Source organism: Setaria viridis, chromosome 4 (assembly GCF_005286985.2).
Source record: "Setaria viridis chromosome 4, Setaria_viridis_v4.0, whole genome shotgun sequence".
In the NCBI taxonomy this organism is placed as follows: Eukaryota; Viridiplantae; Streptophyta; class Magnoliopsida; order Poales; family Poaceae; genus Setaria; species Setaria viridis.
This window is the reverse complement of record NC_048266.2, coordinates 31,190,628-31,215,105: the sequence shown is the minus strand read 5'-3', so window position 1 is coordinate 31,215,105 and position 24,478 is coordinate 31,190,628. Positions and strand designations below refer to the sequence as shown.

General features: G+C 47.3%; 3 protein-coding genes across 4 annotated transcripts; 2 read left to right on the top strand and 1 right to left on the bottom strand.

Moving 5' to 3' along the window:
* Window positions 1-5,099: 5,099 nt before the first annotated feature.
* LOC117851910 (acetyl transferase GW6a) lies at window positions 5,100-7,298 on the top strand. The gene is made up of 3 exons (XM_034733821.2): window positions 5,100-5,459; window positions 5,696-5,880; window positions 6,187-7,298. Exons 1-3 carry the CDS (start codon window positions 5,214-5,216, stop codon window positions 7,013-7,015), a joined length of 1,260 nt encoding a protein of 419 aa, XP_034589712.1. The 5' UTR covers window positions 5,100-5,213; the 3' UTR covers window positions 7,016-7,298.
* Window positions 7,299-17,693: 10,395 nt separating this feature from the next.
* On the bottom strand, window positions 17,694-19,481 carry LOC117852728 (ubiquitin-NEDD8-like protein RUB2). Its single transcript, XM_034734954.2, has 3 exons — window positions 19,259-19,481; window positions 18,066-18,325; window positions 17,694-17,971 (listed from the first exon to the last, which is right to left on the bottom strand). Exons 1-3 carry the CDS (start codon window positions 19,349-19,351, stop codon window positions 17,863-17,865), a joined length of 462 nt encoding a protein of 153 aa, XP_034590845.1. The 5' UTR covers window positions 19,352-19,481; the 3' UTR covers window positions 17,694-17,862.
* A 779-nt stretch (window positions 19,482-20,260) lies between these two features.
* LOC117852727 (uncharacterized) lies at window positions 20,261-24,152 on the top strand. Of its 2 annotated transcripts, none has more exons than XM_034734951.2 (7): window positions 20,261-20,549; window positions 21,265-21,469; window positions 21,716-21,917; window positions 22,020-22,213; window positions 22,489-22,642; window positions 23,089-23,253; window positions 23,393-24,152. In XM_034734951.2, the coding sequence occupies exons 1-7, from the start codon at window positions 20,372-20,374 to the stop codon at window positions 23,846-23,848; spliced, it is 1,554 nt and encodes a 517-aa protein (XP_034590842.1). In that variant the 5' UTR covers window positions 20,261-20,371; the 3' UTR covers window positions 23,849-24,152. The 2 variants fall into 2 exon arrangements, with proteins under 2 accessions (XP_034590842.1, XP_034590843.1); XM_034734952.2 differs by lacking the exon at window positions 20,261-20,549 and adding an exon at window positions 20,613-21,176.
* Window positions 24,153-24,478: the final 326 nt, after the last annotated feature.

Below are 24,478 nucleotides of genomic sequence, written 5' to 3'. Positions count from 1 at the left end.
CCGCATAACAAAAGTGTAAGATATTAGGGAGTACGTACCATATATAGGAGTAGCTAATGCCTAATTGCTGCTATTAGCAGAGTGGTTACTGTTAGGCAGTGCCACCGACCCACAGTACTATAGCTCTCTCTATGCATATCTATTACACACACTATATACATGGGTGTCATTTTCTTTCATGCTATTCATATAATCAGGGCGTCGCGGGCTGTACTTGTATAATTTGCATTATTCAAAATTGTTCAAACTTGTACTGTTTGATCTTTGACATCAAAAATACTTGTACGATATAACCTGCTCGGCTCCTCTACAATGGCTCTAATCCTGACCTCCACTTTCTTTCCAAAAAAAAAAAAAAACTCGCTACTCTACCACATGATCAACTCGCTCTTCTCAGACATGCATGAACTGTAACAAGTACGTACGCGCGTTGGCGTCTTTCAATTCCTCTGTCCGGCTGGGTCCATCCTTCCTCTCACTGCTGGTCACTGCAACATCAGCATCAACATGCACGATTACATTTACGGATTACGGGACAGGCGGACAGCTGAAGCGGTTGCTCACAGACTCACAGACATAAGGCGTGCATAAGGCGTCCTCCAATGATACGACATAGCTCTAAGCACTCAGGAGACAACGCTTCCAATGATATGTCTCTTAGCATAGCTTATAATGTAAATTACCTCACGTGTTATCCTCACATAATCTTGAAGTACGTGTATGAGATTATTTCTTAATCAAGATATAGCTCTCCTCCCTCTCCTATTAAAATATGAAAAAATATTATATAAGTTAGCTCATATGTAACTATTGGAGGAGGCCTAAGCATGTTCTCCAACTCAAACCAGATGATATGCCAGACTGGACAGCGCCACGTCAGCCACCGCCGACATGTGGCAGGACCCGAGTGGGTGCGCCGCGCCCGCTGCTGTAGCTGCGCTAGCCTATCTTGATCAGCCGGTCGTGGGGTGATTGGACGGTTTGGATCGACGCTGCTTGGCCTCTGGTACGCGTACCCTCTAGCTAGCTTGTCAAGTTCATGCACGCACTGTGACGAGAGTTAGCTACAGGCATGCAGATGCGTAGTACCGTACTACATGTGTCCGTCACGTACGCGGTGTGCCTCGCCCCTCTCGATCTCAAGTCATGTCGGCCAAAACACCTGGCGTTGATGGGATGCTTGAGAGGGGCGAGGCCGTCACGTGAAGCTCAGTTCTGGCTTCTGGCCGAGGAGGAGCTGCCATGCCAAGGCCCGCCCCGCCGCTCCCCGCCCCCCCCCCCCCCCCCCCCCCCCCCCAACCCCGCAGAGAGCTGATTGGATTTCAGAATTTAACGTGATCGAACAGCCGCTGTCCACTGGGTCCGTATCTTAGTCAGGGGACAGTGCAACTCGAGTCAAAACCTAGACCTGTGTGCACGCATGCCGCCGATTGACCGATACGGGCACGTTCATGTTCTAGTGTCCTCTCACAAACACAAAGTGTCAAAGTCCATTATTCAGACATTAACAGTCTTCTCTATACGGTAGTTTAATTGGCAATATTTATAAACAAAACACACTAACCTTGCATTCAGCGCTCATAGTGAAACTTGTAAAAGTTGGTGGCCAAAACTAACAAAGTTTAATTTAGGACAAATCTAATGCCGCGCAGTCTGTTAACATACTGACAGTACAATAACCCATTAACCCGTGCCAAAGGCCCATTCTGCTAGCCTACATTAGCGTGTAGGTCATACTTTTGAATGTGCATTTTTTTGTTGCTATATTACTGATAGAAATAAATTAAAAATTTTACTGTATTTTGATCTGGACAGCCATCATTACTGAGGATTTTTATTAGGTTTTGCAATTGCAATATATATACAAGAAGTTATGCTTGAAAACTAATTTGTTTATTTGTGCCGTCTCGTCAAGAGAGAAATATGGGAAAGCATATATACACGAAGTTATGCTTGAACTAGATGAAGTAGAAAATTTTCGTTGTAGGACACTGTTATTAGGCGAACTTTACTGGGAATTTTCTTATTTTCTGCTATGCAGTCACTGTTTTGTAGAAGAGATACGAGCTACCGACTGTAAATGATCATAATAATTGTGGTACATACCTTGCAACAATTTTTTTTTACTACTTCTGTGCAAAAGTGTATAGTGTCCAAAAGTTTTTAAAAAACGATAGGGTAATTTTTTTACTATTTCAAAAAATAGGTGGAACGGAGTACCTTGGTTCCATGGCAACGTTAAGTATAAATGTATAATGTAAGGAGCTAGTTTTATTGGGCAATGATCCTATACCTTGTTCACACCCTGTCGAGTCTCCTATGTTTGACAAATGTATAACTACATTGACTTTGCTCATGCATCTGCCCGGAATATTCTCACGTCTAGACCGGCACTTACACAGAAAACACCTCAATCATATTGTACACAGTGGTTCAATTTGGTCGTGACTCGCGAAAGACACACTAGTAAACCACAACTTGGACTACCAAGTAGAAGTGAGATTGTATCTGGGGACAAGGGAACACCACACTAGAAGCCAACCCGGCCAAGTGAAAGATCTGTGACCTAGCCAAGATTTGACTATTCAGTCTCTTGAGGCAATGCTGCCATGCATTAAACAAATCAAACACCAATAATCAACGCATAGATTTCCTGTCAATCAAACAGATGCTTTTTGACCCTCCATAACCCTCCCTCTCTGATCTTTCCATGTCTTTGCATGCTTCCATTAATCTATGCCCCATGAACATAATCTTTTGTGTGTGCAAAAGCTAGGGGGGTTAGAGAAAGGCACTAGCAACCAGGAGGGCCACCTGTGGAAAGGAGCCTGCAAGGAAATTGAGCTCGTGAGGTCAAAAGGGTGGTGATGCAGGCAAACTGCATGCTTGGCAAATTGCCGAGAAGCATGCAGTACTCGACGCGCCAATTAGGTCAAGTTAATTTTGTTACACTGTACTACACATGTCCTGTGAAACCCTAGTCACTTGACAAAGCTTGGTCTAGGCTCCACACTTTGTTTCAACTTTTTGTGTTCATATCCCCACTAATCTGCTTGGATTGCTGCCTAGATGCCATCACTTTGTTAAACAATCTGTGCTGCTCTCATGCTCTCTGGTCTGGTGATGGTTGTCCAAAGCTAGCTCTTGACCGTTGAATGGGCCGTGCTCTAGCTGCTAGAGACTCATAACATAATGCAATAATAAGCTCGGCTTTCCTAACCGGGTTGGGCAGCGACGACGACGACGACGATGCGAAGCCCACGGTGAGCAAATTTTACGCTGATGGCATATATATAAATAAAGCGGACATGCTTCGATTGTTAATTGTCCAAGAAACATCCTCTGTCAATGTATGGACACGACATGCGTTTATAAAATTTGGGGCTTGTTTCGTCAGGACGCTGTTCCGTTCAGGTGGCTACTTGTATATGCATGAGAGCGACGACTTGGACGTCGACTGATTGCTGGATATATAAAATCATTAAGAATCCCCACTAGGTGCCAATAGAGAAGGAAGTCAGTGCTAAGCTCACGTTAACACGCCAATTAAAGACAAAAACAATGATCATTTAACATAACAGGTCTTCGATTAGTCGTTATGAGAAGAAAAAAAATTACGATATGCCTCTCCCTCTTTTGGAATGGATCGAGAGAGTGACTTGCAGAGGAACTTCATCAGGGTTTGTGTTTGTGCGCTTGTTCAGCTGAAATTTCTACGAAATCGATGCGAAACTATATCGATATATGCGCGTTTCTTGCACGCGCCGAAACAGGTAATACTGAGGATTATTGTATATACTGAACCGAACTTGACAGAAAGAAGGAAGGTACGGTGCTAAATATGCTGGCGGCTCCATTTCCAGCGCTCCCCTAAATTCAGAAAGGTGCCTACTTATTTTTTCCATGCTGCCAGAATGCATGATTCTAGTGATGTGCCACACATGCTAGTACCGGATCCGGAAGGGATCTGTAGAATGCTCTGGAACTCAGCCGAAGATCCATCTCTCTTTCATCACACGCTGCGCAATGACAGTGTGTGAGGGGTAATTAACAGTTTTGATTATTTTCAAGTGTTGGAAATACCAAGTTAATTATTGGTACAGGAGTTTTGTTACATTGCTTTTAAAGTACGAGTGGTACTTGTACTTTACTTCTTATTTTACTTAACAAAAGAATTAAATAGATTTACACATAATTAAAAGGGTATCATAGCAATTTCTAATAGTACTTGATCCTACTAAATTGGTACTTTTCTTTAGGTAATTCACAGTACTTCCTTTGTTTCCACCGTTTGATTTTTCCGGATGGATACTTCTCATTTTTTCAAGCACTCTAAAATTTCTCATTGGTACATATAGTAATTGTCTGCCAAAGGATTTTCAGAATTTTTCATAAAAAAGGATTTTCAGAATTAATATTCTTATTTTGGGTCATGTCTGGAAATATAAATCTTTTTTTAAAAAACTCAAAATTAAATTTCTTTCATTTGCATTGGGCATCACCCACTTACATATATCCGCGGCTGCGTGCGAAGAAGAATGATCCTAGATGAATCATATCTAGAACTGCCTCTGTTGGAATATATGTTTCGATGCCCTACAATCGGTAGGTTCCGGCCTACCCCTAATTCGTATCGCCTTATAGTAACCTTTGTTGAACTGGGCAGAATCTCACTTGTTTAGAGACTGGTGTGCTTTATAGTAAGAGGAATATATAGCTAGCTAGAAGCTTGATTTGGCGCCTTTAATCAACTACTGTGAGCAACATCCATGCATTATATTTTGTTGTGTGAATGAACAGCTACTGAACTTTCAGTTTAGCTCTATAGATTAGGTTTTGTCTGAAAAAAAGAAGATTAAGTTAACCATGGTAGTTAATTCATCCATGCAACTTTAATCAAATCCAAGAGGAAGAGATTACTATTTTGCCCTTGTTCTTTGTTCTCTTGCGCCTCTTTGCATCACTGATGGAAGAAGATTACTATTTTGCCCCGGCCCCACATAGCCCCCCTCCCCTCACTCTCCTCTCCCTGAGTCCCTGTCAACCTAGCTACCTGTATAAATTCGCACACGCCCCCTTCTCGTCGTAGAGAAGCTAATATAAGCAGCAGCACAGCAGCAAGCGCTAAGCTCTCCTTGAGCTGAGCTGGTTGCTACAGCGAGCAAGCTAAGCTAGACGCTGTGCCGTCGAGATCAGTAGAGGGATTAGCAGTGATGGGAGCGATGGATGGAGAGAAGGTGGTGGTGTTCAGAGTGAGGGAGTTCGACATGGAGAGGGACCTGGCGGCGGTGGAGGAGCTCGAGCGCCGGTGCCAGGTCGGCCTGTGCGGCGACGCCGCCGATGGCAACGACGGTGGCAAGAGGAAGACGAAGAAGAAGAAGAGGGGCATGTCCCTCTCCGTCGAGCAGGTCGGCGACCCGCTGGCGAGGGTCCGCCACGCGCCGGAGCACGTCATGCTGGTAAGCGCCGGGCGGATAACCAATCTATACTAGATTAGCAAGCACACATCAACAATAACAAAACAATTTGTTGACTTGACACCTCAATCCGATCGTGTGTTACTGTTCAATGTTCAAACTGAGCCAGAATTTTGTTAATCGATGTGCACGAACGCTTGATGCGTGGCAGTGACAATCGAGCTCTTCTCTTCTGTTTGCTGATGAACTGTGCTTGCGTTTTGAATTGCAATGCTCAGGTTGCCGAGTATGGTGAAGAGCAGGAGATGGTCGGGATCATCAAGGCCTGCGTGAAGACGGTGGCCAGAGGCGGCGGCGGCGGCAAGAAACCTTCTTCTGCTTCCTCCAGCCCGGAGAAGCGGCAGCCGCCGGCGTACGTGAAGGTGGCCTGCCTCCTCGGCCTCAGGGTCTCCCCGTCTCACAGGTACGGTGGCCGTGGTCATCTCCTCCTCCGCTTTGCTTCCTGTTTTTTTTTTCCTTCACCTCACGCGGACGCATGCACAGTTGCACACTACAATGCCTCGGCTCAGCACCAATGTAGAACGTACTTTCTCTCCTTGCCTAATCGAGCGCCGCGGGGGGTGGGTCCACGCGTGTCCAGCGCCGTGGGCCCACCGCCCCGTCTGGTTGGCCGGAGTCCACTGGCGCGCCGTTCTCGAGGCGCCGCCGCCGCCGCCGCATGTTTTGAACGGGCTAGCCGCTGACGTCAGTTGCGCTTCTATATTTGCAGGCGGCTGGGGATCGCGACGGCGCTGGTGGAGCGCGCGGAGGAGTGGTGCCGTGCGCGCGGCGCGGCGCACGCGACGATGGCGACGACGGCGTCCAACGCGGCGTCGCTGGCGCTGTTCACGGGGCGGTTCGGGTACGCGCCGTTCCGGCGGCCGGAGTTCCTGGGCCGGCCTGTGCACGCGCACCGCCTGGCCATCCCGAGCGGGCACCGCGTGTTCCAGCTGCCGCCGGAGCTGGCGGCCGCGGCCTACGCGCGCCTGCTCCCGCCGGAGGCCGCGGAGTTTCTCCCCGCCGACATGCCGGCCCTCCTGGCCCACAAGCTTACGCTGGGCACCTTCGTGGCCATCGAGAGCAACCCGGACCCGTCCCTCCCGCCGTCGTTCGCCGTGCTCAGCGTCTGGGACTCCACCCGCTCCATGCGCCTCCGCGTGCGCGGCGCGCCGGCGCTGCTCCGCGCGTCGCTCGCCGCGCTCCGGGCGCTCGACCGCGGCGCGCCGTGGATGCGGGTCCCATCCATCCCTGACATCTTCCGCCCCTTCGGCGCCTACCTCCTCTACGGCCTCCGCATGTCCGGCCCGGCCGGTCCCGCCCTGCTCCGCTCCCTCTGCCACCACGCCCACAACGTCGCCCGCAAGAACCCGGTCTGCGCCGTCGTCGCCGCCGACGTCGCGCCCGACGACCCGGCCGCCGCCGCCGTCCCGCGCTGGCGCCGCTTCTCCTGCGACGAGGACGTCTGGTGCATCAAGAACCTCGACAACAATGCCGACGACGACTGGGCGGCGCCGGCGCCGCCCGGCACGGTGCTGTTCGTCGACCCCCGCGAGTTTTGACGACGTAGCCATGGCACCCAGCTATGCAAGGCAGGTTGTAGGCAGAGGGCTAACCACCTCGCCTCTGCCAAGTTTTGACAACAACTACACACGTGTACATACACTTGCATTGGTACCGCAATGGCAATGACCTGCCTTGCCATTTGTGGTATCAACCACCAGGGCTAAAGTGATGTCTGTAACGGTAGCATTTGCTTCTGGATTTAGAATAGCGACGAGGTTTGGCGAGCTAGTTTCCAATGAAATCAAAGAAGAACCCAGTTGGCGTCTTTTTTTTCCTGAACTGTGCATGGCAAACGGGTACAATGCTGAAAGCGTCCAAAACGCACGGCAAATGCATCTGCGAGTGTCCAGACGAAAACGACGTGCAGTGTGAGACGGCGGCAAAACATGTTGCTATGATTCACATGTCGAGTTGGTCAGAATGCTTTTGCGCACGAACAACGCAGGCTCGAATGTGAATTGGATTTATGTGCATGTGGCTCATCAGTAGATCATGCAGCGAATGAATCCAATGAACTTTGGGGTCTTGTGTTTTTACAGTTTTACTCAGACCTTTCGGAGAAGGGTAAGTTGAAAGCAAGAACAAGAAAGGATTCAACTCAGGCTAGCAGTCCTTATCAAGTTGACCGCTTGCAGAAATATTCAGTGGAAAAAAATAAAGGAGACGAATATGGCAAATCTGTCATCTCCTCAGAGAGCTGCAGAATTCACCATGCTAATATCCATCCATCGTCCTTTGGGACTTTGACTGACCAAAGGTCCAAAGCAATGAACCCAAGAGAGATCGATAGAAAGATACTAAATCCCAGCAGTTCAACTCCAATCTGATCTATATTCCAGCATAAATAAGCAACCAAATCTTCTTTATCCATGAATTCCAAGCACAAAATCAGCCAAATATTATTCCAAGATCACCCAAATCCCTGTGCCCCACCAGTAGCAAGGAGATTTCAGTCTCTGATGCTTCCATGATGTTGCTCTGATGCATGATGGTCCATGTCACCAACGCATTGCGGTCCACAACGCCTCGAGAAAGTACACTCACATCCCTGCTCCAGAGTTCAGAGCCAGATCTTAACATGGTACCAGCCAAACATGGCATGCTAAAGGAGCTGATGAGGGCAAGACGGCGATGGTCCAGGCTCTCCTACATACTCTGGCCGAAGAAAGCCATGGACGGTCCTCTGCAAAAGAGCCTTAGGGTCAGATGAAATAGCTCAGGAAATTGCAGCGGCGAGCAGCTAGGTTAGCATGGTCCCTGAACCCGTCCAATCGGCGAACCTGGGAGAAAAATTAAAGCCCACAAAGCGTCGTGCAAGTTGTGACCTTTGATACAGAGTTACCATTGGCAATTAGGGTTCTTTTACGTTCTTTTGAGGGGAATTAGGGTTCTTTGGTCCCCTACACAAATCCTAGGAGCGGCGTACATGGCCATGGCCATCAGTGATCAGTCACGCTCACTGCTCACTTTGTTCGGCGCCGCGCGCAACCCGCGGCGCAGAAAGGCGCGGGAGGAAACCAGCCGGAAAGAGACGGTTGCGAGAGGAGTTTGCAGCAGCAGATTCAGCACAGGCAAATAGCACAAAAACATGGCAAAAGGCATGGAGCATGCAAGGGACAGAAGATGGTACAAGGGAGCAAAGGGAAAGTTTAATTCTTATTATTTTGCTTGGTGCAAAACATAGCTAGAAGGCAGAAAAATTATTTAAGCACAAGTGTATCTATTTATATAAATCTGACTGTATGGCTATATGTTGTGCAGGTGAATTATGGAATAATCATTAAGCCTATGATTACATGACATGGATGGCCAAAAGCCTAATGAGCAGCATTACCAGATAGGGGCAAATAAAACAGAAATGATGGCCTTATCAGAAAGGAACAATGCAAGAACAGTCTTTTTCCAAAGGAAAAGGGAGCAACACATGACAGAAATTGCCTTTCAAATCGGCCAGCAGGCGCGCGCGGCAAGAATGTACCGACGGAAAAGAAGGGCAGTGCCAAGTGCCAACTAGAAAATCCAAGATATGTTGGAGAGGAATATGAAAAGGCGAAACAAAAGGAATATTTGAAACCTTTTATGCTGGTGAATAAGTATGTCATGGCCTGCTTATTTTTTTTTCAAAAAAGAAGGAACCCCTTTTATGACCCGACAGGGACGTTTCAAGCTCCAATTTTTTAAATTCAGAAGATACCCCGATTGCATCAGAAATGCACTAGCGAGATAAGCTGGAACATCCGTATCTGAGCAAAGAGAAGATAACAGATCGATGTCTGCATTCGAATGGTCTATTTCTTCAGGAGCGTTGAACAAGAATCTACAGGTGTTGATGTCTCCTCACCATTTTCAGGAGCATTGAACTAGAATCTGGAGCATCCAGTATCATTGAGCAAATGTCTCCATCATCCTGATGCATCAGTGCGTGTTTTATGGTCTTCAGAAAGAAACTTCAGTAGAGGAGTCTACAGAGAGTAGGGGCTTGGTTGTTTGGGGTTCCTTTATCCAGCTTTTAGGGGATGCAAGTGATAGATAGCTGCCCCACACCACTAAATATTGTATAATTCCATCAAGGAATTAGGTTAAAAAATAACACATTTGCATGGAACTGTTTATTATAGCTTTTCCTTTCTCTCCTTTATTGCTCGTCCGTACGTTGTAGACTCCCAGTTGGAGATAGAATTTGGCAAAACAAAAGGTTTATATTCTTATCGTTATGGAATTAGGGTTGTTTGGTATAGCTCCTCTAAATGTCATTCTTTGAAGGGAAGTAATTCTCTGATTAAAAGTGATTCTCTAGGAGAAAGTAATTAAAGGTTGGAAGTGAATTATAGGCAGCTAAACTAGGAGAAGCTAGTTTTTAAAGGTCCTATAGTATTTTAGTTCGCTTTAGAAAATCATTTCATAGAATTACCTGCAAACTCTAGGAGCTCTGCGAAAAGAATCCTTTCTACTTAGATTCACAACTGAACTTCCTGTGTAACGATGACAGTTCATGAATCATAACCTCCGCATAAAACATACCTTCAAGCTGTGAGCCTACAATGTTAGATTGATCTCTTTCCCGATTGGCCCAAAGGCCAATCAGGACCTTGATCTGCGCCCTGATCGGGGGCGCTCACCCTATCAATGGGTGGTGGGCCCCTGTCGCGCTGCGCTATATAAACAGGGTGGGGGGACCCGGCTCGGCTTACGAGGTTCGCCGCAGCCAGCCGCCCCCACCAACACACCTACCGATCTAGGTTGCGCAGTAGCGGCGGGAAGCACCACCGCCACCTCACCGGCGACCGGAGTCGGCACTGCGCGTCGCTGCCTTGCGCAGACTCCATCGACAGAACCTGCGATGGCCAGCAGCTCTGCTGCTCCCACCTCTAGGGGTGAAGGTACCCCATTTCTCTCCCTCTCACACTAGGCACTCACCGGGGAACACGTCCACCCGAACCACCGGCGCAACCGCTCGGGGCTCGGGGGAGGGCGCCACAGCACCACCAAAGGACCGCTCGACGGCGGCGCGCCCAACCCTCGGGGTGGACGCGCTCGCCGGCGAGGGGACCCGCGGTGGCGCCGACCCTTCTTCTCCATCTGGATCTCGATATTTCGGGTTTTTGGAGGGAGGAAAGGGGGAGGCTAGAAAAGGGGGGGAGGGGGGGGCTGCCGCGGCCGTGCGCCGGCGAAGCCATCCCTCCACCGCCGCCGCCGGCCATCGCCGGGCGCGGGAGAGACAGCCCCGCCGCCGCCGCCGCGGCGAGAGCGCGCAGGGGAAAGAAGCAAATGGCGCTAAGGTTTCAGGGAGCCGGCCGACGGCCGGTTTTTGTTCCGCCGTAAATGTCGCCTGGCCGTCGGATCTGGACGGGCGGTCGTGATCGACCGGGCCACTTTCGGCCCAGGCGGGACGCGGCGGCAGGCCGCTTTCGCGGCCCAGGCCCAGGTTGCGGCCTGCAGGCGCGCGCCGCGCGAGAGGCCGGCGCCGAGCCGCTTTAGCGGGCCGCCTTCGTGGGCCGCGTTGGCAGGCCGCCGGTGTCGAGCGAGTGGGCCGCGCGCGGGAACGGGCTGTGGGCCGTTTTCGCGGGTGGGCCGTTTTTCGGGTTTTGCACAGTAACTTCTGATATTTTGTTTTTTCTATTTCCAGAAGCATTTAATTGATGTTTTTTTGCATAGTTTTAGTCTCTAATCTAATTTGAACCAACGGGATAATTTGTATTAGAGATTAATAAAGTTTTGTACAGTGTTTTGCTTCTGAAAATAGATTTATTTCACAGTTTCCGCTGCAAAAGTCATATTTATTGCTCCATTTAAATTTAATTTGAACCAACGAGACAATTAAATTTTTGTGAGAGCATGATAAAGTTAATTAGATCATGGTGCTGTTATTTTCTGACCAACGTTGTTAATAACTGTATCATGATTTAAAAAGTTCTTTTGAATGCTTTTATTTCTATTTCTGCCCAACGGTGATATAGTTTTAAATTGCATCAACAGTTGTATGTTTTATTTTTTGACCAACGTTGGAAATGAATCATGCAATTGTCGTTATGATCTCACTTATGGATTGTAAATTTCAGGATCATTCAACTTAATGGCGTGTCTCAAAGAGATACCCATTCTGAAAGGCAACAACTATACAGAATGGAGGAAGAAGATTGAGTTCTCCTTCGTTTGTGGAGAAGTTGACTGGGTACTAACCACACCGCAGCCACAAGATCCACAGAAGCCAGTGAGGGCTGATGGTGATGATGATGCTGCATGGCAGCAAAAGGAAAGGGACTATGCTCCACTGGAGTTGGCATACACCCTTTGAAAACAAACAGTGGACCACTGCCAACAAGAAATGTATGGCTTTGGTAAAGAATACGATTGAGCCTGCCATTTTGGGCTCAATCGCAGAGTGTGACTCCGTTTCAGAGTACCTCGACAAGATAAGGAATCAGTTCACTGGTTCCTCAAAGATATATGCTACCCAGCTGTTCAAGCAGCTGGCCACAGAGAGGTACAATGGCGGAGGGACTGGCATAAGAGATCACATCATGAGGATGTATAACTTGGCAGCACAGCTGAAGCCTATGGATCTTGAGCTCAAACCTGGGCACATTATGCATTTGGTTTTTGCTTCTCTGCCTAAAGAGTTTGACACTTTTTGTAGTCAACTATAACATGCAGCCAGAACAGTGGGACATGGAGAAAATGATAGCCATGTGCGTGCAGGAAGAGGACAGACTTAGATCCTCACATGGTGGCTCATTGCACTATGTGAACGATAACAGGAAAAAGATTGCTAACCCCTCTTTCAAGGCACGTGGAAAAGCTCCTATGCAGCAGAATCACCAAAAGCCTCTCCCAGTAGACAAAGATCAATGTCTACACTGCAAGAAAAAGGGGCACTTCAAGAAAGACTGCCCCGACTGGTTAAAGTCAATAATGGCAAAAAGAGGTGAGAATACTATTTCTTTTGTAAATGAATCCTTGTATACACAGTATTCGAAATCTACTTGGTGGATTGACTCAGGTGCAACTGTTCATGTTGCAAATTCTTTACAGGGATTCCATTTGACGAGGACTACGCAAAGAAGCGAAAGATGCGTTGAAGTCGCAAATGGAGTCCAAGCAGAAGTTGAAGCTGTTGGCGATGTCTCTTTAGAGCTAGTTGATGGTTTCATGCTTGTACTTAAAGATGTGCTTTATGTTCCCTCATTACACAGAAACTTAATAAGTATTTCACGTTTGGACCATGATGGTTATGAATGTCATTTTGGAAATGGAAAGTGTGCCATTTGGTTCGATAATACATGTGTTGGTGTTGCCATCCTTCACAATGAGTTGTATTTATTATCATTGCGTGAAAAAGTAAATTCTGTGTGTGATGTGAATATGAATGTATCCTCGTCAGAGAAAGAAATAAAGAAAAGAAAGAGAACTCATGAAATATCGTCGAAATTATGGCACTGTCGTTTAGGCCATATTTCGAGGGGGAGAATAGAAAGACTAGTTAAGAATGAAATTCTTCCTCAATTAGAGTTCTCAGACTTAGAACAATGCGTTGATTGCATTAAAGGAAAATTTGTAAAGCAAATTAAAAAAGACGCTAAACGTAGCACAGGAATTTTAGAGATAATCCACACTGATATTTGTGGACCTTTTCCTGTGAAAAGCGTAGATGGCTATGACTTGTTCATAACATTCACAGATGATTACTCCCGTTATGGTTATATTTATCCAATCAAAGAAAGATCAGAAGCGTTGGATAAATTTAAGATATTTAAAGCTGAAGTTGAAAATCAGCATAACAAAAGAATCAAAATAGTAAGATCCGACCGTGGAGGGGAGTACTATGGTCGGCATACCCCATTCGGCCAAGTTCCTGGACCTTTTGCAAGGTTTTTGCAGGAAAATGTCATAGTAGCCCAGTATTCGATGCCGGGCGAGCCTCAGCAAAATGGAGTAGGTGAAAGGCGTAACCGTACACTGATGGATATGGTGCGCAGCATGATGAGCTATTCCACCTTACCATTGGGACTGTGGATGGAGGCGCTGAAGACCGCCATTCACATTCTAAATAGAGTACCAAGTAAGTTGGTGCCCAAAACACCGTACGAACTATGGACAGGAAGAGTACCCTCACTAAACCACCTGCGTGTGTGGGGGAGCCCAGCTGAGGCCAAAGTGTTTAACCCAAACATCAGGAAACTAGATCCCAAAACAGTAAGTTGCCACTTCATTGGCTATCCGGAAAAATCAAAGAGTTTTCGTTTCTACTGTCCAGACAGATTCACAAAGTTTGTAGAAACGAGACAGACGATTTTCTTAGAGGATGAGATGGTGAGGGGGAGCATGGTAGCTCGAGAGATTGATCTTGAGGAGAAGCGGGTGTGTGCACCTAATCCGATGATTCAGGAACCATACTTCTCACTACCTATTATTCCCGCACCAATAGTTCCTGAGGTCGTGGTGCAAGCACCCGCTACAGTCCCTGATATTGTGGTGCAGGCACCTGCTGTGATTCCACCCGTGGAAACGATGAGTGAAGTTTTGGAACCTGTCCTTCAGGAGCCAACTGAACCCATCATTACACACGAGGAAGAGTTGCAGCAGCCACCTCTGAACAGTGTGCCACAAGCAGAGGCACAGAATATGCCTGAAAGTGAGGGGCCTAGAAGGTCTCAAAGGGTCAGAAAATCAGCTATCCCTGACTGTTATAAAGTTTATAATACAGAAGAAGTTCATATAGAAGGTGATCCCACTTCATATGAAGAAGCCATTAAAAGTGTTCACTCATCGAAGTGGCTAGAGGCCATGGAAGATGAGATGAAATCGATGAGTTCCAACAATGTTTGGGAACTTGAGGAGATTCCTAAAGGAGCCAAAACAGTAGGCTGTAAATGGGTCTACAAGACTAAACGTGACTCCAAAGGGAATATAGAAAGGTATAAGGCGAGACTTGTGGCAAAAGGTTTTACACAAAGAGAAGGAATAGATTATAATGAGACTTTTTCTCCTGTCTCATGTAAAGACTCCTTCAGAATCATAATGGCACTAGTTGCACATTTTGATTTAGAGTTACATCAGATGGATGTAAAGACGGCATTTCTAAATGGGGATTTAGAAGAAAACGTCTACATGAAACAACCAAAGGGTTTTGTCATGGAAGACAAAGAGAATATGGGATGTCGTCTAAAGAAATCCATTTACGGATTAAAGCAAGCCTCTAGATAGTGGTATCTAAAGTTTAATGATATAATAAAGAAATTTGGGTTTCAAGAGAATATAGAGGACAATTGTGTCTATGCAAAGTTCAAAAATGGGAAATACATTTTCCTAATCCTGTATGTGGATGATATTTTGCTTGCAAGCAGTGATATCAGTCTACTGCAAGAGACAAAGAAGTTCTTGTCCTCAAACTTCGATAGGAAGGATCTTGGTGAAGCAACATATGTTTTGGGCATAGAAATTCACCGAGATAGATTGAATGGGGTTCTAGGGTTATCGCAAAAGGCATATTTAGAAAAGGTTCTAAAGAAGTACAATATGCATGCGAGTAAGGCCACACCTGCTCCTATAGTCAAGGGCGACAGTTTTGGGAATTTTCAATGTCCCAGGAACCAGTACGAGATCGATCAAATGAAAGCGGTTCCATATGCTTCAGCTGTCGGAAGCTTACAGTATGCCCAAGTGTGCACCCGCCCTGACTTAGCTTTTGTCACCGGGGTTCTCGGTAGATATCAAAGTAATCCAGGTATAGAACACTGGAAAATGGTAAAGAAGGCGTTGCGCTACGCGCAAGGCACAAAAGAACTCATGCTTACATATAAGAGATCTGATTCCCTAGAGATAAAAGGGTATTCAGATGCAGACTTTGCGGGAGACAAAGATGATAGAAAATCCACGTCTGGATACGTATTCACTCTCGCAGGAGGAGCTATCTCATGGAGAAGCTCGAAACAGAAAGTAACTGCATCATCAACGATGCATGCAGAATTCATAGCATGTCATGAGGCCACGGGGCAGGCAATGTGGCTAAAGAAATTTATACCCGGATTGAGAGTGGTTGACTGTATTCAGAGACCACTAAAGATGTACTGCGACAATGAACCAGCAGTATTCTATGCTCACAACAACAAATCAAGCAATGCTTCCAAAGCCATTGAGATAAAGTTTTATGTTGTGAAAGACAGAATCCAGGATCACACTATAAGTCTCGAGCATATAAGAACAAAGGATATGCTTGCGGATCCGCTCACGAAAGGCTTACCTACCAATGTGTTCAGAGAACACTTAGCCGGCATGGGTTTAAGGGAAAGCCTATGATTCCTGGATTGGATAAGGCCCAAAAGAAACAGAATTGTTTCAAAATAGAGAGGTGTGTTGTAGCTGTTGATTCTATCGGCAATTAAGCTGTGACGATGAAACATGCTCTACATATTAATCTACGATGAAACGAATAAAAGTAAAAAGTGTAAAGCTAAAAGTAAATGATGAGATCAAGGGGGAGAATGTTAGATTGATCTCTTTCCCGATTGGCCCAAAGGCCAATCAGGACCTTGATCTGCGCCCTGATCGGGGCGCTCACCCTATCAATGGGTGGTGGGCCCCTGTCGCGCTGCGCTATATAAACAGGGTGGGGGGACCCGGCTCGGCTTACGAGGTTCGCCGCAGCCAGCCGCCCCCACCAACACACCTACCGATCTAGGTTGCGCAGTAGCGGCGGGAAGCACCACCGCCACCTCACCGGCGACCGGAGTCGGCACTGCGCGTCGCTGCCTTGCGCAGACTCCATCGACAGAACCTGCGATGGCCAGCAGCTCTGCTGCTCCCACCTCTAGGGGTGAAGGTACCCCATTTCTCTCCCTCTCACACTAGGCACTCACCAGGAACACCATGTCCCTTATCTCTCTCTCGAACCCGACTAGATGTGCGTCTAGAGATCCTAGGATAGGCTCTATCAACAATATTAAGAAACGGGCAAATTGTCGAAACCAATATGCAAGTGTCAACAGGGGAAGGATAGTGCTGTCAATCTCACCGAGACACCCCAGTTCTATCCCGATTCGTCAATTCCAAGCGATATTTGGCAGGTTCAAATTTCTTTGGTAGATTCAGGGGTGTTTGGGAGCACTCCACTACACGAAAAATTGCTCCACTCCACCAACTCCGAAAATTTCGCAACCAAACGCGTCTAGCTCCAGCAACTCCGGCTCCAGGAAAAAGGTGGAGCAGGGGGGTAGATCCACGTTTTTTGTGGAGTACCTCAAGGGGTACTCCAAAAACCCCCTTTACAGACCTCCTCGTGGAGTTGGTGGGTATTTACCCACCATTGCCACTCGTTACACACATACCGGTTCGATTCAGGAAAAACAAAAAGGCCCGTCGCCTCCCTCATCTCATCCCGCCGTGCCGCCCCTCGCCCCGGCTCGCCGCGCCGCCCCTGCCTGCCGCTCGCCACGCCACCCCTGCCCGCCACGCGCCCGGCGCCCCGCGCCGCCCGCCCGCCGCTTGCCGCGTCGCGCCGCCTCGGCCTGCCGCGCCCGCCCGCCCGCCCGCCCCTGCGCCCCGCGCCGCCCGCTGCTCGCCGCGCCACGTCGCCCCGGCCGCGCGCGCCCTGCGCCCGCCCGTCCACCCTTGCGCCCCGCGCCGCCCGCCCGCCGCCGGCCGTGCGCCGCCCGCCATGCCTCGCGCCACCCGCCCGCCGCCCCTGCGCCCCGGGAGAAGAAAGGAGAAGAAAGGAGAAGAACTAAAGGAGAAGAAAGGAGAAGAAAAGGAGACTGACAAGTAGGACCCATTCACATGGGTATAATAGACCATTCACAACAAGTGCTAATGTTTTTGGAGCTGGAGCACTGCCATTAGCCAAACACGTGCAGCAGCTCCATATTTTTTTTGAAGTTGGTGGAGTGGAGCTAGGAAAGTGTGGAGCTGGTAGAGTGGAGCTAGTTTTTCTGGAGTGGAGTGCTCCCACACAGCCCTGAATCCATGTCAGATTCTACCAAGCCCAAGCGCCCAGTTGACAACACTAGCTTCATCTTATCTTTTCACATGCAAGCACTGGTTCTGCACTGAGGTCACCGCGGAATACAATCATAGGACGTGGCTAGAACGAGAAACCTCTGAACCATGTCACCAGTTTTGGTTCTAACATGACAAGATTTCCAAATCAGAAAGGAGTATTTTGCGTGATCAGAAATCAGATGGCAGCGGATAAACTTAGTTCAAACATTTCATATCCAGTACAGATGACACCTGACTCTAGTAGCCCACTAATCCCATGGGAGTTCAATCAACCACCCAATACAAGGCTTTAAGTCTTAGACAATTCTAGGTAGAAACCGCATAAATAAACTACAGGTAGAAGTTGAACCTACTGGCCACCCCTCAGAGCAAGCACAAGATGGAGCACCGAGCCACCTTCGATGTTGTAATCCTTGGCGGTTTTGTCATCAGCAAGTTGCTTCCCAGCATAGATGAGCCTGCACATGCAACAGGTTTATTAGGACCACATAAATCATGAATTTGGAGCTTACAGTTTCAGGTTCATTAGTTTGTGAGTGGCAGGAAGAGTACCTCTGCTGAACAGGTGGGATACCCTCTTTCTCCTCAACACGCTCCTTGATCCTATCAATCGTGTCAGTGGGCTCGATGTCAATCTCGATTTCCTTCCCGGTAAGAGTCTTCACCTTGATCATAGTTCCACCCCTGAGCCTCAGGACCAAATGAAGGGTTGACTCCTTCTGAATGTTGTAGTCAGCTAACGTTCTCCCATCTTCCAATTGCTTACCAGCAAAAATCAGCCTTTGCTGGTCTGGGGGAATGCCCTCCTTGTCCTGAAATATATAAAGCAGCAAGTCAGAAACCCTGTAAAGTTAAAATGGTACTAGTCTTCCAATCAGTGTTACTGTGTTACATAGAATTGGAATCTGATTTGGGTTCAGGCACCTGGCTTGGCATTTTGCTTGGGCACAGAATAAATAACTCAAACATGAGCATGGGTGTTGGAATACGATCAGATCCAGTCATCCAGTTATCAGACTCAGTAAAACTAAGAGAAGGGACTCATATTATGTCTCGCTCAGTATTTTCTTTTTGGCGCAGGAAATATTTCTTGGATCCTAAAATCCAACTCATACTGAAGCGACTCATTCAGCATATTCCCCCTAAAATACAGGCATCTGAGACATGGAGTAACACTGCCCTCAATTACAGACATGGTTCGTGTTTAAAATCGATAGAGCAGAGCAACCATCACAAAGAAACAATGTCACATTCGACCCTAGGATTGCAGGCTACAGGTAACAGGTAGGCTCATAAAGTCATGGGTTCATGAATTGGACAACATAAACTTGCTCTACATTTATATCTGCAATAAATCACATAAAAACATAGGGTCCGTGATAGATTAGACGGTACAAATTTCCTAAATTTAGCTGTACACAACAACAAATATATCACGAGAGGCTACGAGCAACACGCAAAGGGGGGTCCCTATGGACACTGCAAGACACCAAAACCCCCGTTCTAGAGAATTCCTCCGCATCACGATCAACACTAACTATTCCAAGATCCTTTTGCCCCTCAGCAGGCAAGAACCGCACTAAACACCCCCCCCCCCCCCTACCAAATCGGCGCGGCAACTAGCACTCCTCCTAAATCCATACCAATCATGCGCAACTAGGACTCAATTACGCGACGAATCGGGAGGGCACGAACGGACTCGTCGGAATAATTAAGTGGAAGGGGGGTAGAAGGCGGCGGCGGACCTGGATCTTGGCCTTGACATTATCGATGGTGTCGCTGCTCTCGACCTCGAGCGTGATGGTCTTGCCCGTCAGCGTCTTCACGAAGATCTGCATCTCGCCGGGCTGCTGTCCGCGATCTCCAGCTAGGGTTTACGGCGGCTCCTCTCTCCCTCACCCAACCGAAGCAAAGGTTCCTTTGCGGGATCGATTGATGATGATTGATGTTGTGGGGAATTGGGGATGCTGGAGGCGTGGCCCTTTTGCATATATACACCCCGGGGAAGCTCGTATTCGTGTCGAGGTCCACCCGCTCTCCGCGTCGGTCACGGGGCCATGACGTTTTCCGATTCGGTGGAAGAAGGGCCTCGAAACGCGGTGTGCCGTGACAGGCGGCCTCGTTTTGGTGGTATGGATCGGATGGGCTTTTCAGGCTGGGCTGCTGGTAAGATAGCCATCGGAGGCCCACGGTGCAGGATTTTCCTTTGTTTTTTCAGGATACCAAACCAGTATATTATTGAGAGAGAAAAAATGTCCGTATCCAAATGAAGAGGAGCAGTCAACGCTCCAGGACTATTCGGCCACATCTGAACGGATCGAAGAATCGGAGGAGCAATCGAGGCGGACTGCGCGTGACGCGCCGGCATCTGTGGCCACGGATCCATCCATCCATGGCCGGCGCGCTTCGTTGTCTAGATGCGACGGCCGATCATCCAGCCGCAGTCGCGCGTTGACCGGCCATTCATCTGGATCGTGCTTTCTGTTCTGCAGCTTCTGTTTCACATTCACTGACGAGTCTATCCATGCTCCATGCCAAATGCAAATTTGCAATGCATGCTGTAGCCTGTGGTTAGTCACTGCATGTCTGCATTGCCAATTTGCCCTGCCAAATGCAGGGCTCGCTGTAACATCAGAGATTCAATGAAATATGCAAGTTCGTTAAGAAAAGATGGCTATGAACTCAACAATTCGATAAAAAAATGCATAGTTGCATACGAAGGGAAGGCAGAAGCAAGGCATGATCACTTGGACAGTTGGCCCTCCAGCTCCCTCCAAGCGTCTCAGTACTTGCTTGGGTTCCACAGCTCCGTCCACCGTTTCACGCTTCAGACTTCAGAGTACAGACTGACGCGAGCCATGCCTTCCTCCCCGCACCGCCGGGGCCTCCTCCTACTCCCCTTACTCGTCGCCGCCGCCGCGCTGTGGCAGCCGCTGCCGGCGGACGCCGCCGCGGCCACCTGCAAGGCGTGGCTGGTTCAGTCCATCCCCACCGACATGCCGCACCTCCGCCGCGTCCCCGGGGTCCTCTCCACCGGTATACCAGAGTACCAGACCCACTCTATCTGCCCCCCTTGGTGCGCGCGCGCGTACTTGGTTACTTCGTGCTGAGGAGGCGTGGATGGGTGTGAGCTCTTGCCGTCGATTGGGGACTAGGTGCTCGGCCAGCGTATGCTGGAATGCGTAGGAAAAGGTTCATCTTTGTGGCTAGCTCCTGGACCGGATAGGTCAGACGCTCCGATTTGGTAGGGTAGGTGATTTTTGGAATGGTGGAAAACGTCTGATGATTGCATTCCGGTTGCTTCGTCTGAGCGGCGCAAAATCTTGTTAGATTGTTCTGCTGATGGGAGTGATAGAGGGACAAATTTGATGCGTCTCGTATACTAGTTAGCGAATGTGAACTTGTTTGTTGGGGAAGGATGGGATTTTTAGCATTTGTATGAAAACTTTTCTTGTACTTTCTGTAGTTCCGCTGAAGGATAGAAGATTGCTGCAACTTCAGTTTAGGTCATGGTAATGCTGCAACGAAATTTGAAATGCATGCACATGGACATGGTTGGGATTTATTTGGTGTTCTAATTGGCGGTGTTGATATGTGAGCTTATTTTGTTGGCAAAGGATATGTGGGTTTGTAAACTTACAAATACTTCTCGCATAACCATATGTGAGTACAGATGCAATCTGGTTTTGCGCATTCCGCATACTAAGTTCGCACAGGGTTGTTGATTTCCGTTTGTTCATTGGATCTACAGGAGATGTACTGCAGTGGCTTTCCAGGAATGCAACCGAGAGCCTGGACATCCTTGCACAGTACTGGCAGTTCTTAGCGCAGCCCAACAATCCGAAATCGGGGGATTATGGGTACTCCGATAGTGACATGAAGAGATTTGGGGCTGATGAGGGGCACCGGGTTTACAAGGCATTGGAGAATGCTGCAGATCGTAAGATCAAAATCAGGCAAGCATTGAGTCTGATACTTGAATTATCAGTTATTTATCATGATAATGATTACTTAATCATAGGAAGGGGACGTTGCCTATAAATATGGAATATTGACATAGCTATCTGCCTACAGTAAAGATGGTGTCACACTGAAATTTCATAGAAGTTATTAACCAAATCACTGACCATTTATAAATAATTAAAATAGTGTGCACATAGCGAAATTTAATTTCTCCATTAATGACTGCAGCATCATTTCAGGATTGTGCAACACTCTGGATTTGCTCCTGATTTTGACCAAGAGAGTGCTGATCTAGCTGCAGGAAGACCAAATGTTCAGAATGTAACCCTTCTTTTTGAGAAGTGGTGGGGATCTGGCGTTGTGCATGCAAAAGTCTGGATATCAGATAAAAAAGATGTGTATATAGGATCAGCAAACAATGATTGGAAATCCCTAACCCAGGTATATCAGACAAAAGAAGTTCAATTACATTTCTTATTTGCAGTTTGGTATGAGAAAACAAAGCAGTTAACCTGCTGGCACTATTTTTTACTTACATTTCAGGTCAAGGAGCTTGGGATTTATTTTGCTGATTGTCCACAAGTAGCAAAAGCTGTGGAAGTATATTTTCAAAATCTTTGGTCGCTTTCAACCCTCAACTCAACTACTTATACCAAAGTAGCTTGGGATAAGCAGTGGCAGGTTTCTAGAAAGGTTCCATGCTGGTCACATTTCCTACAGCCAAAACAAAGATGCAGGTTTACATCTTTCTCCGTAATTTGCACTGTTTTAGTACTTTGTGCATGAATTCGTAGAAAGGATTGACTTGTACTTAAACGGGAATAGATTATCTAGATTCCGATAATGCTTAGTACATATTCTTTGTACCTTTGTTATTCTTTTTTAGAAGGATTCTGTGACCGGTATTTATTTACTTGAATCCTATCTTGTGGCATCAAGCGCTCTAAAAACTTTCAGGCGTATCATTTTTCTTAGATTGAATAATACATTTCTTTTTAAATTCTGCGAACAGGTCACCCATACCACTTTCTGTTGACATCCCATATACAGATGGATATCCGGTACTTGCCAATCCTGAAATGATTGATGTTCCATTTGAAACCCCTGGGTATAAGAAATCCACTCAGGAGCACTACTTGAGCTACCTTTCCTTTGCTCCACCTGAGGTAATAACACATATGCTCAACTTTCTGAAGAAAAACAGTTTTTGATCCAGAAATTCTTCAGTCAATGGGTGCTTTAGTTACCTATATTTCAGTATAAATCATACATAACTGATATGCGTGGTGATATAAAAATGCAGTCCAGTGGAAATTTCAATGCATGAGAACATTAAAGCTTGTTTGATTTGTCTCCACCAGTTTACCTATGAAAAAAATTGATTTGTTTGATTCATGGTATGCCATGATAAACGTTTTCTTTCATTACATCTTTCTTACATTAGTTCATGTTTCACTACCTTAATGGCTTAGCCTATTTCTCATAGTGTATTTTGCAAACGAATAACTAAGACAGACAATTAAACAAAAAAGATAACTGGTCTATCCAAGGGCTAATCTAGTAAAGTAGTCACACATTTGAGGCTGTTGATTTCGTCTTTCTTGTTTCACAGGTGACATTTGACAAATTCCAAGCAGATGAGCAGGGTTGGGTTGACACCATCAAGTCTGTCAAGATTGGGGGAATTGTACGAATGAGTACTATGGATTGGCTCGGGCAGTCACAGTATGCTACTCAAACAGTCTACTGGCCATCCTTATCATCAGCAATCTCAGAGGTATTAACACTTTGGATCCAACATGTTTCGTTTCTGGCAAAAATCCCATACCCAGCTGTTTGAAAAAGTCTTTTCTTCAGTTTATCTCTAATGAGCAACAAGGCAGTGATCTGACCGACGTATAACTGCTTCTTGACAGGTAGTGTTCTCAAAGAATGCAACCGTGAGGCTTCTTGTTGCCTACTGGACACACTTCATCCCAAACACCGAAAAGTACTTGAAGAGCCTTCTATACTCCAACATCCTCTGCGCATCTTCAACATACAACCACTGCGGCGGCAAGGTCGAGATCAAATACTACACGGTTCCTGGGTACAACGAGACCGGACCTGCATTGTCGCAGGACGGCGCCGCGACAGGCAACCGTTACCCTGGCTTCACCCGGGTGAACCATGGCAAGTACGCTGTCAGCGACGCGAGGGCGAACATCGGTACCAGCAACCTCATCTGGGATTACTTCTACACCACGGCGGGAGTGAGCTTCGGAACATACAACCCCTCCATCGTCTCGCAGCTGCAGGATGTCTTCGATGCGGATTGGTACTCGCCTTATACTGTACCGGTTGAACCGCTGGAGGCGTCGGCGTCAGTGTAGGATCAGCTCTGTTCAACGTTATCTTTTTGTCTTTTCCCTTTCTTCATCGCGTAGAGTCAATAAAGAAAAAAAATCATCCAAGAGGAGGGATTCACACCACACACAATACCACCACCAAGATTTTTTGCGCTTGTTTCGTGCAGTCTGCTTTTAAAAAGAAATCTCAGAGAATAAGCTGTCCCAGTGATAGTTGCACCTGCCAAATGTACAAATGTAAGTATTTCACAGTTCCACTGAAACTTTTGGGTTGAGTGACTTTGGAATATACAATACAAGCATTTGTGAGCGTCGGTTTGTTCAACAATTTTCTCCAGTTAATCTCTTCACTGCAACTTCCCCCTCTCATCAGATAACACTGCTGAAAAAAGAGGTTGTCTGAAACCACATGACATGACAAGAGTTTGCAAAGGGATATCAGCATCAGACCCTGAACCTAAGGCCTCCTCCAACGGGGGAACGTCAGCTAGCTGACGTCGGATTTCTGCTGGCGTGGAAGAAAGAGAAGGTAGGAAAAACTCAACGCTAGCGTGGGATGCAGAGATAGGCTTAAACACGCTTCCCGAAGTATGCTGGGTCCCACTACTCCTTGCTCTCCCACGGCTGGCCAGAACTGAAGAACGAGTGGATGAA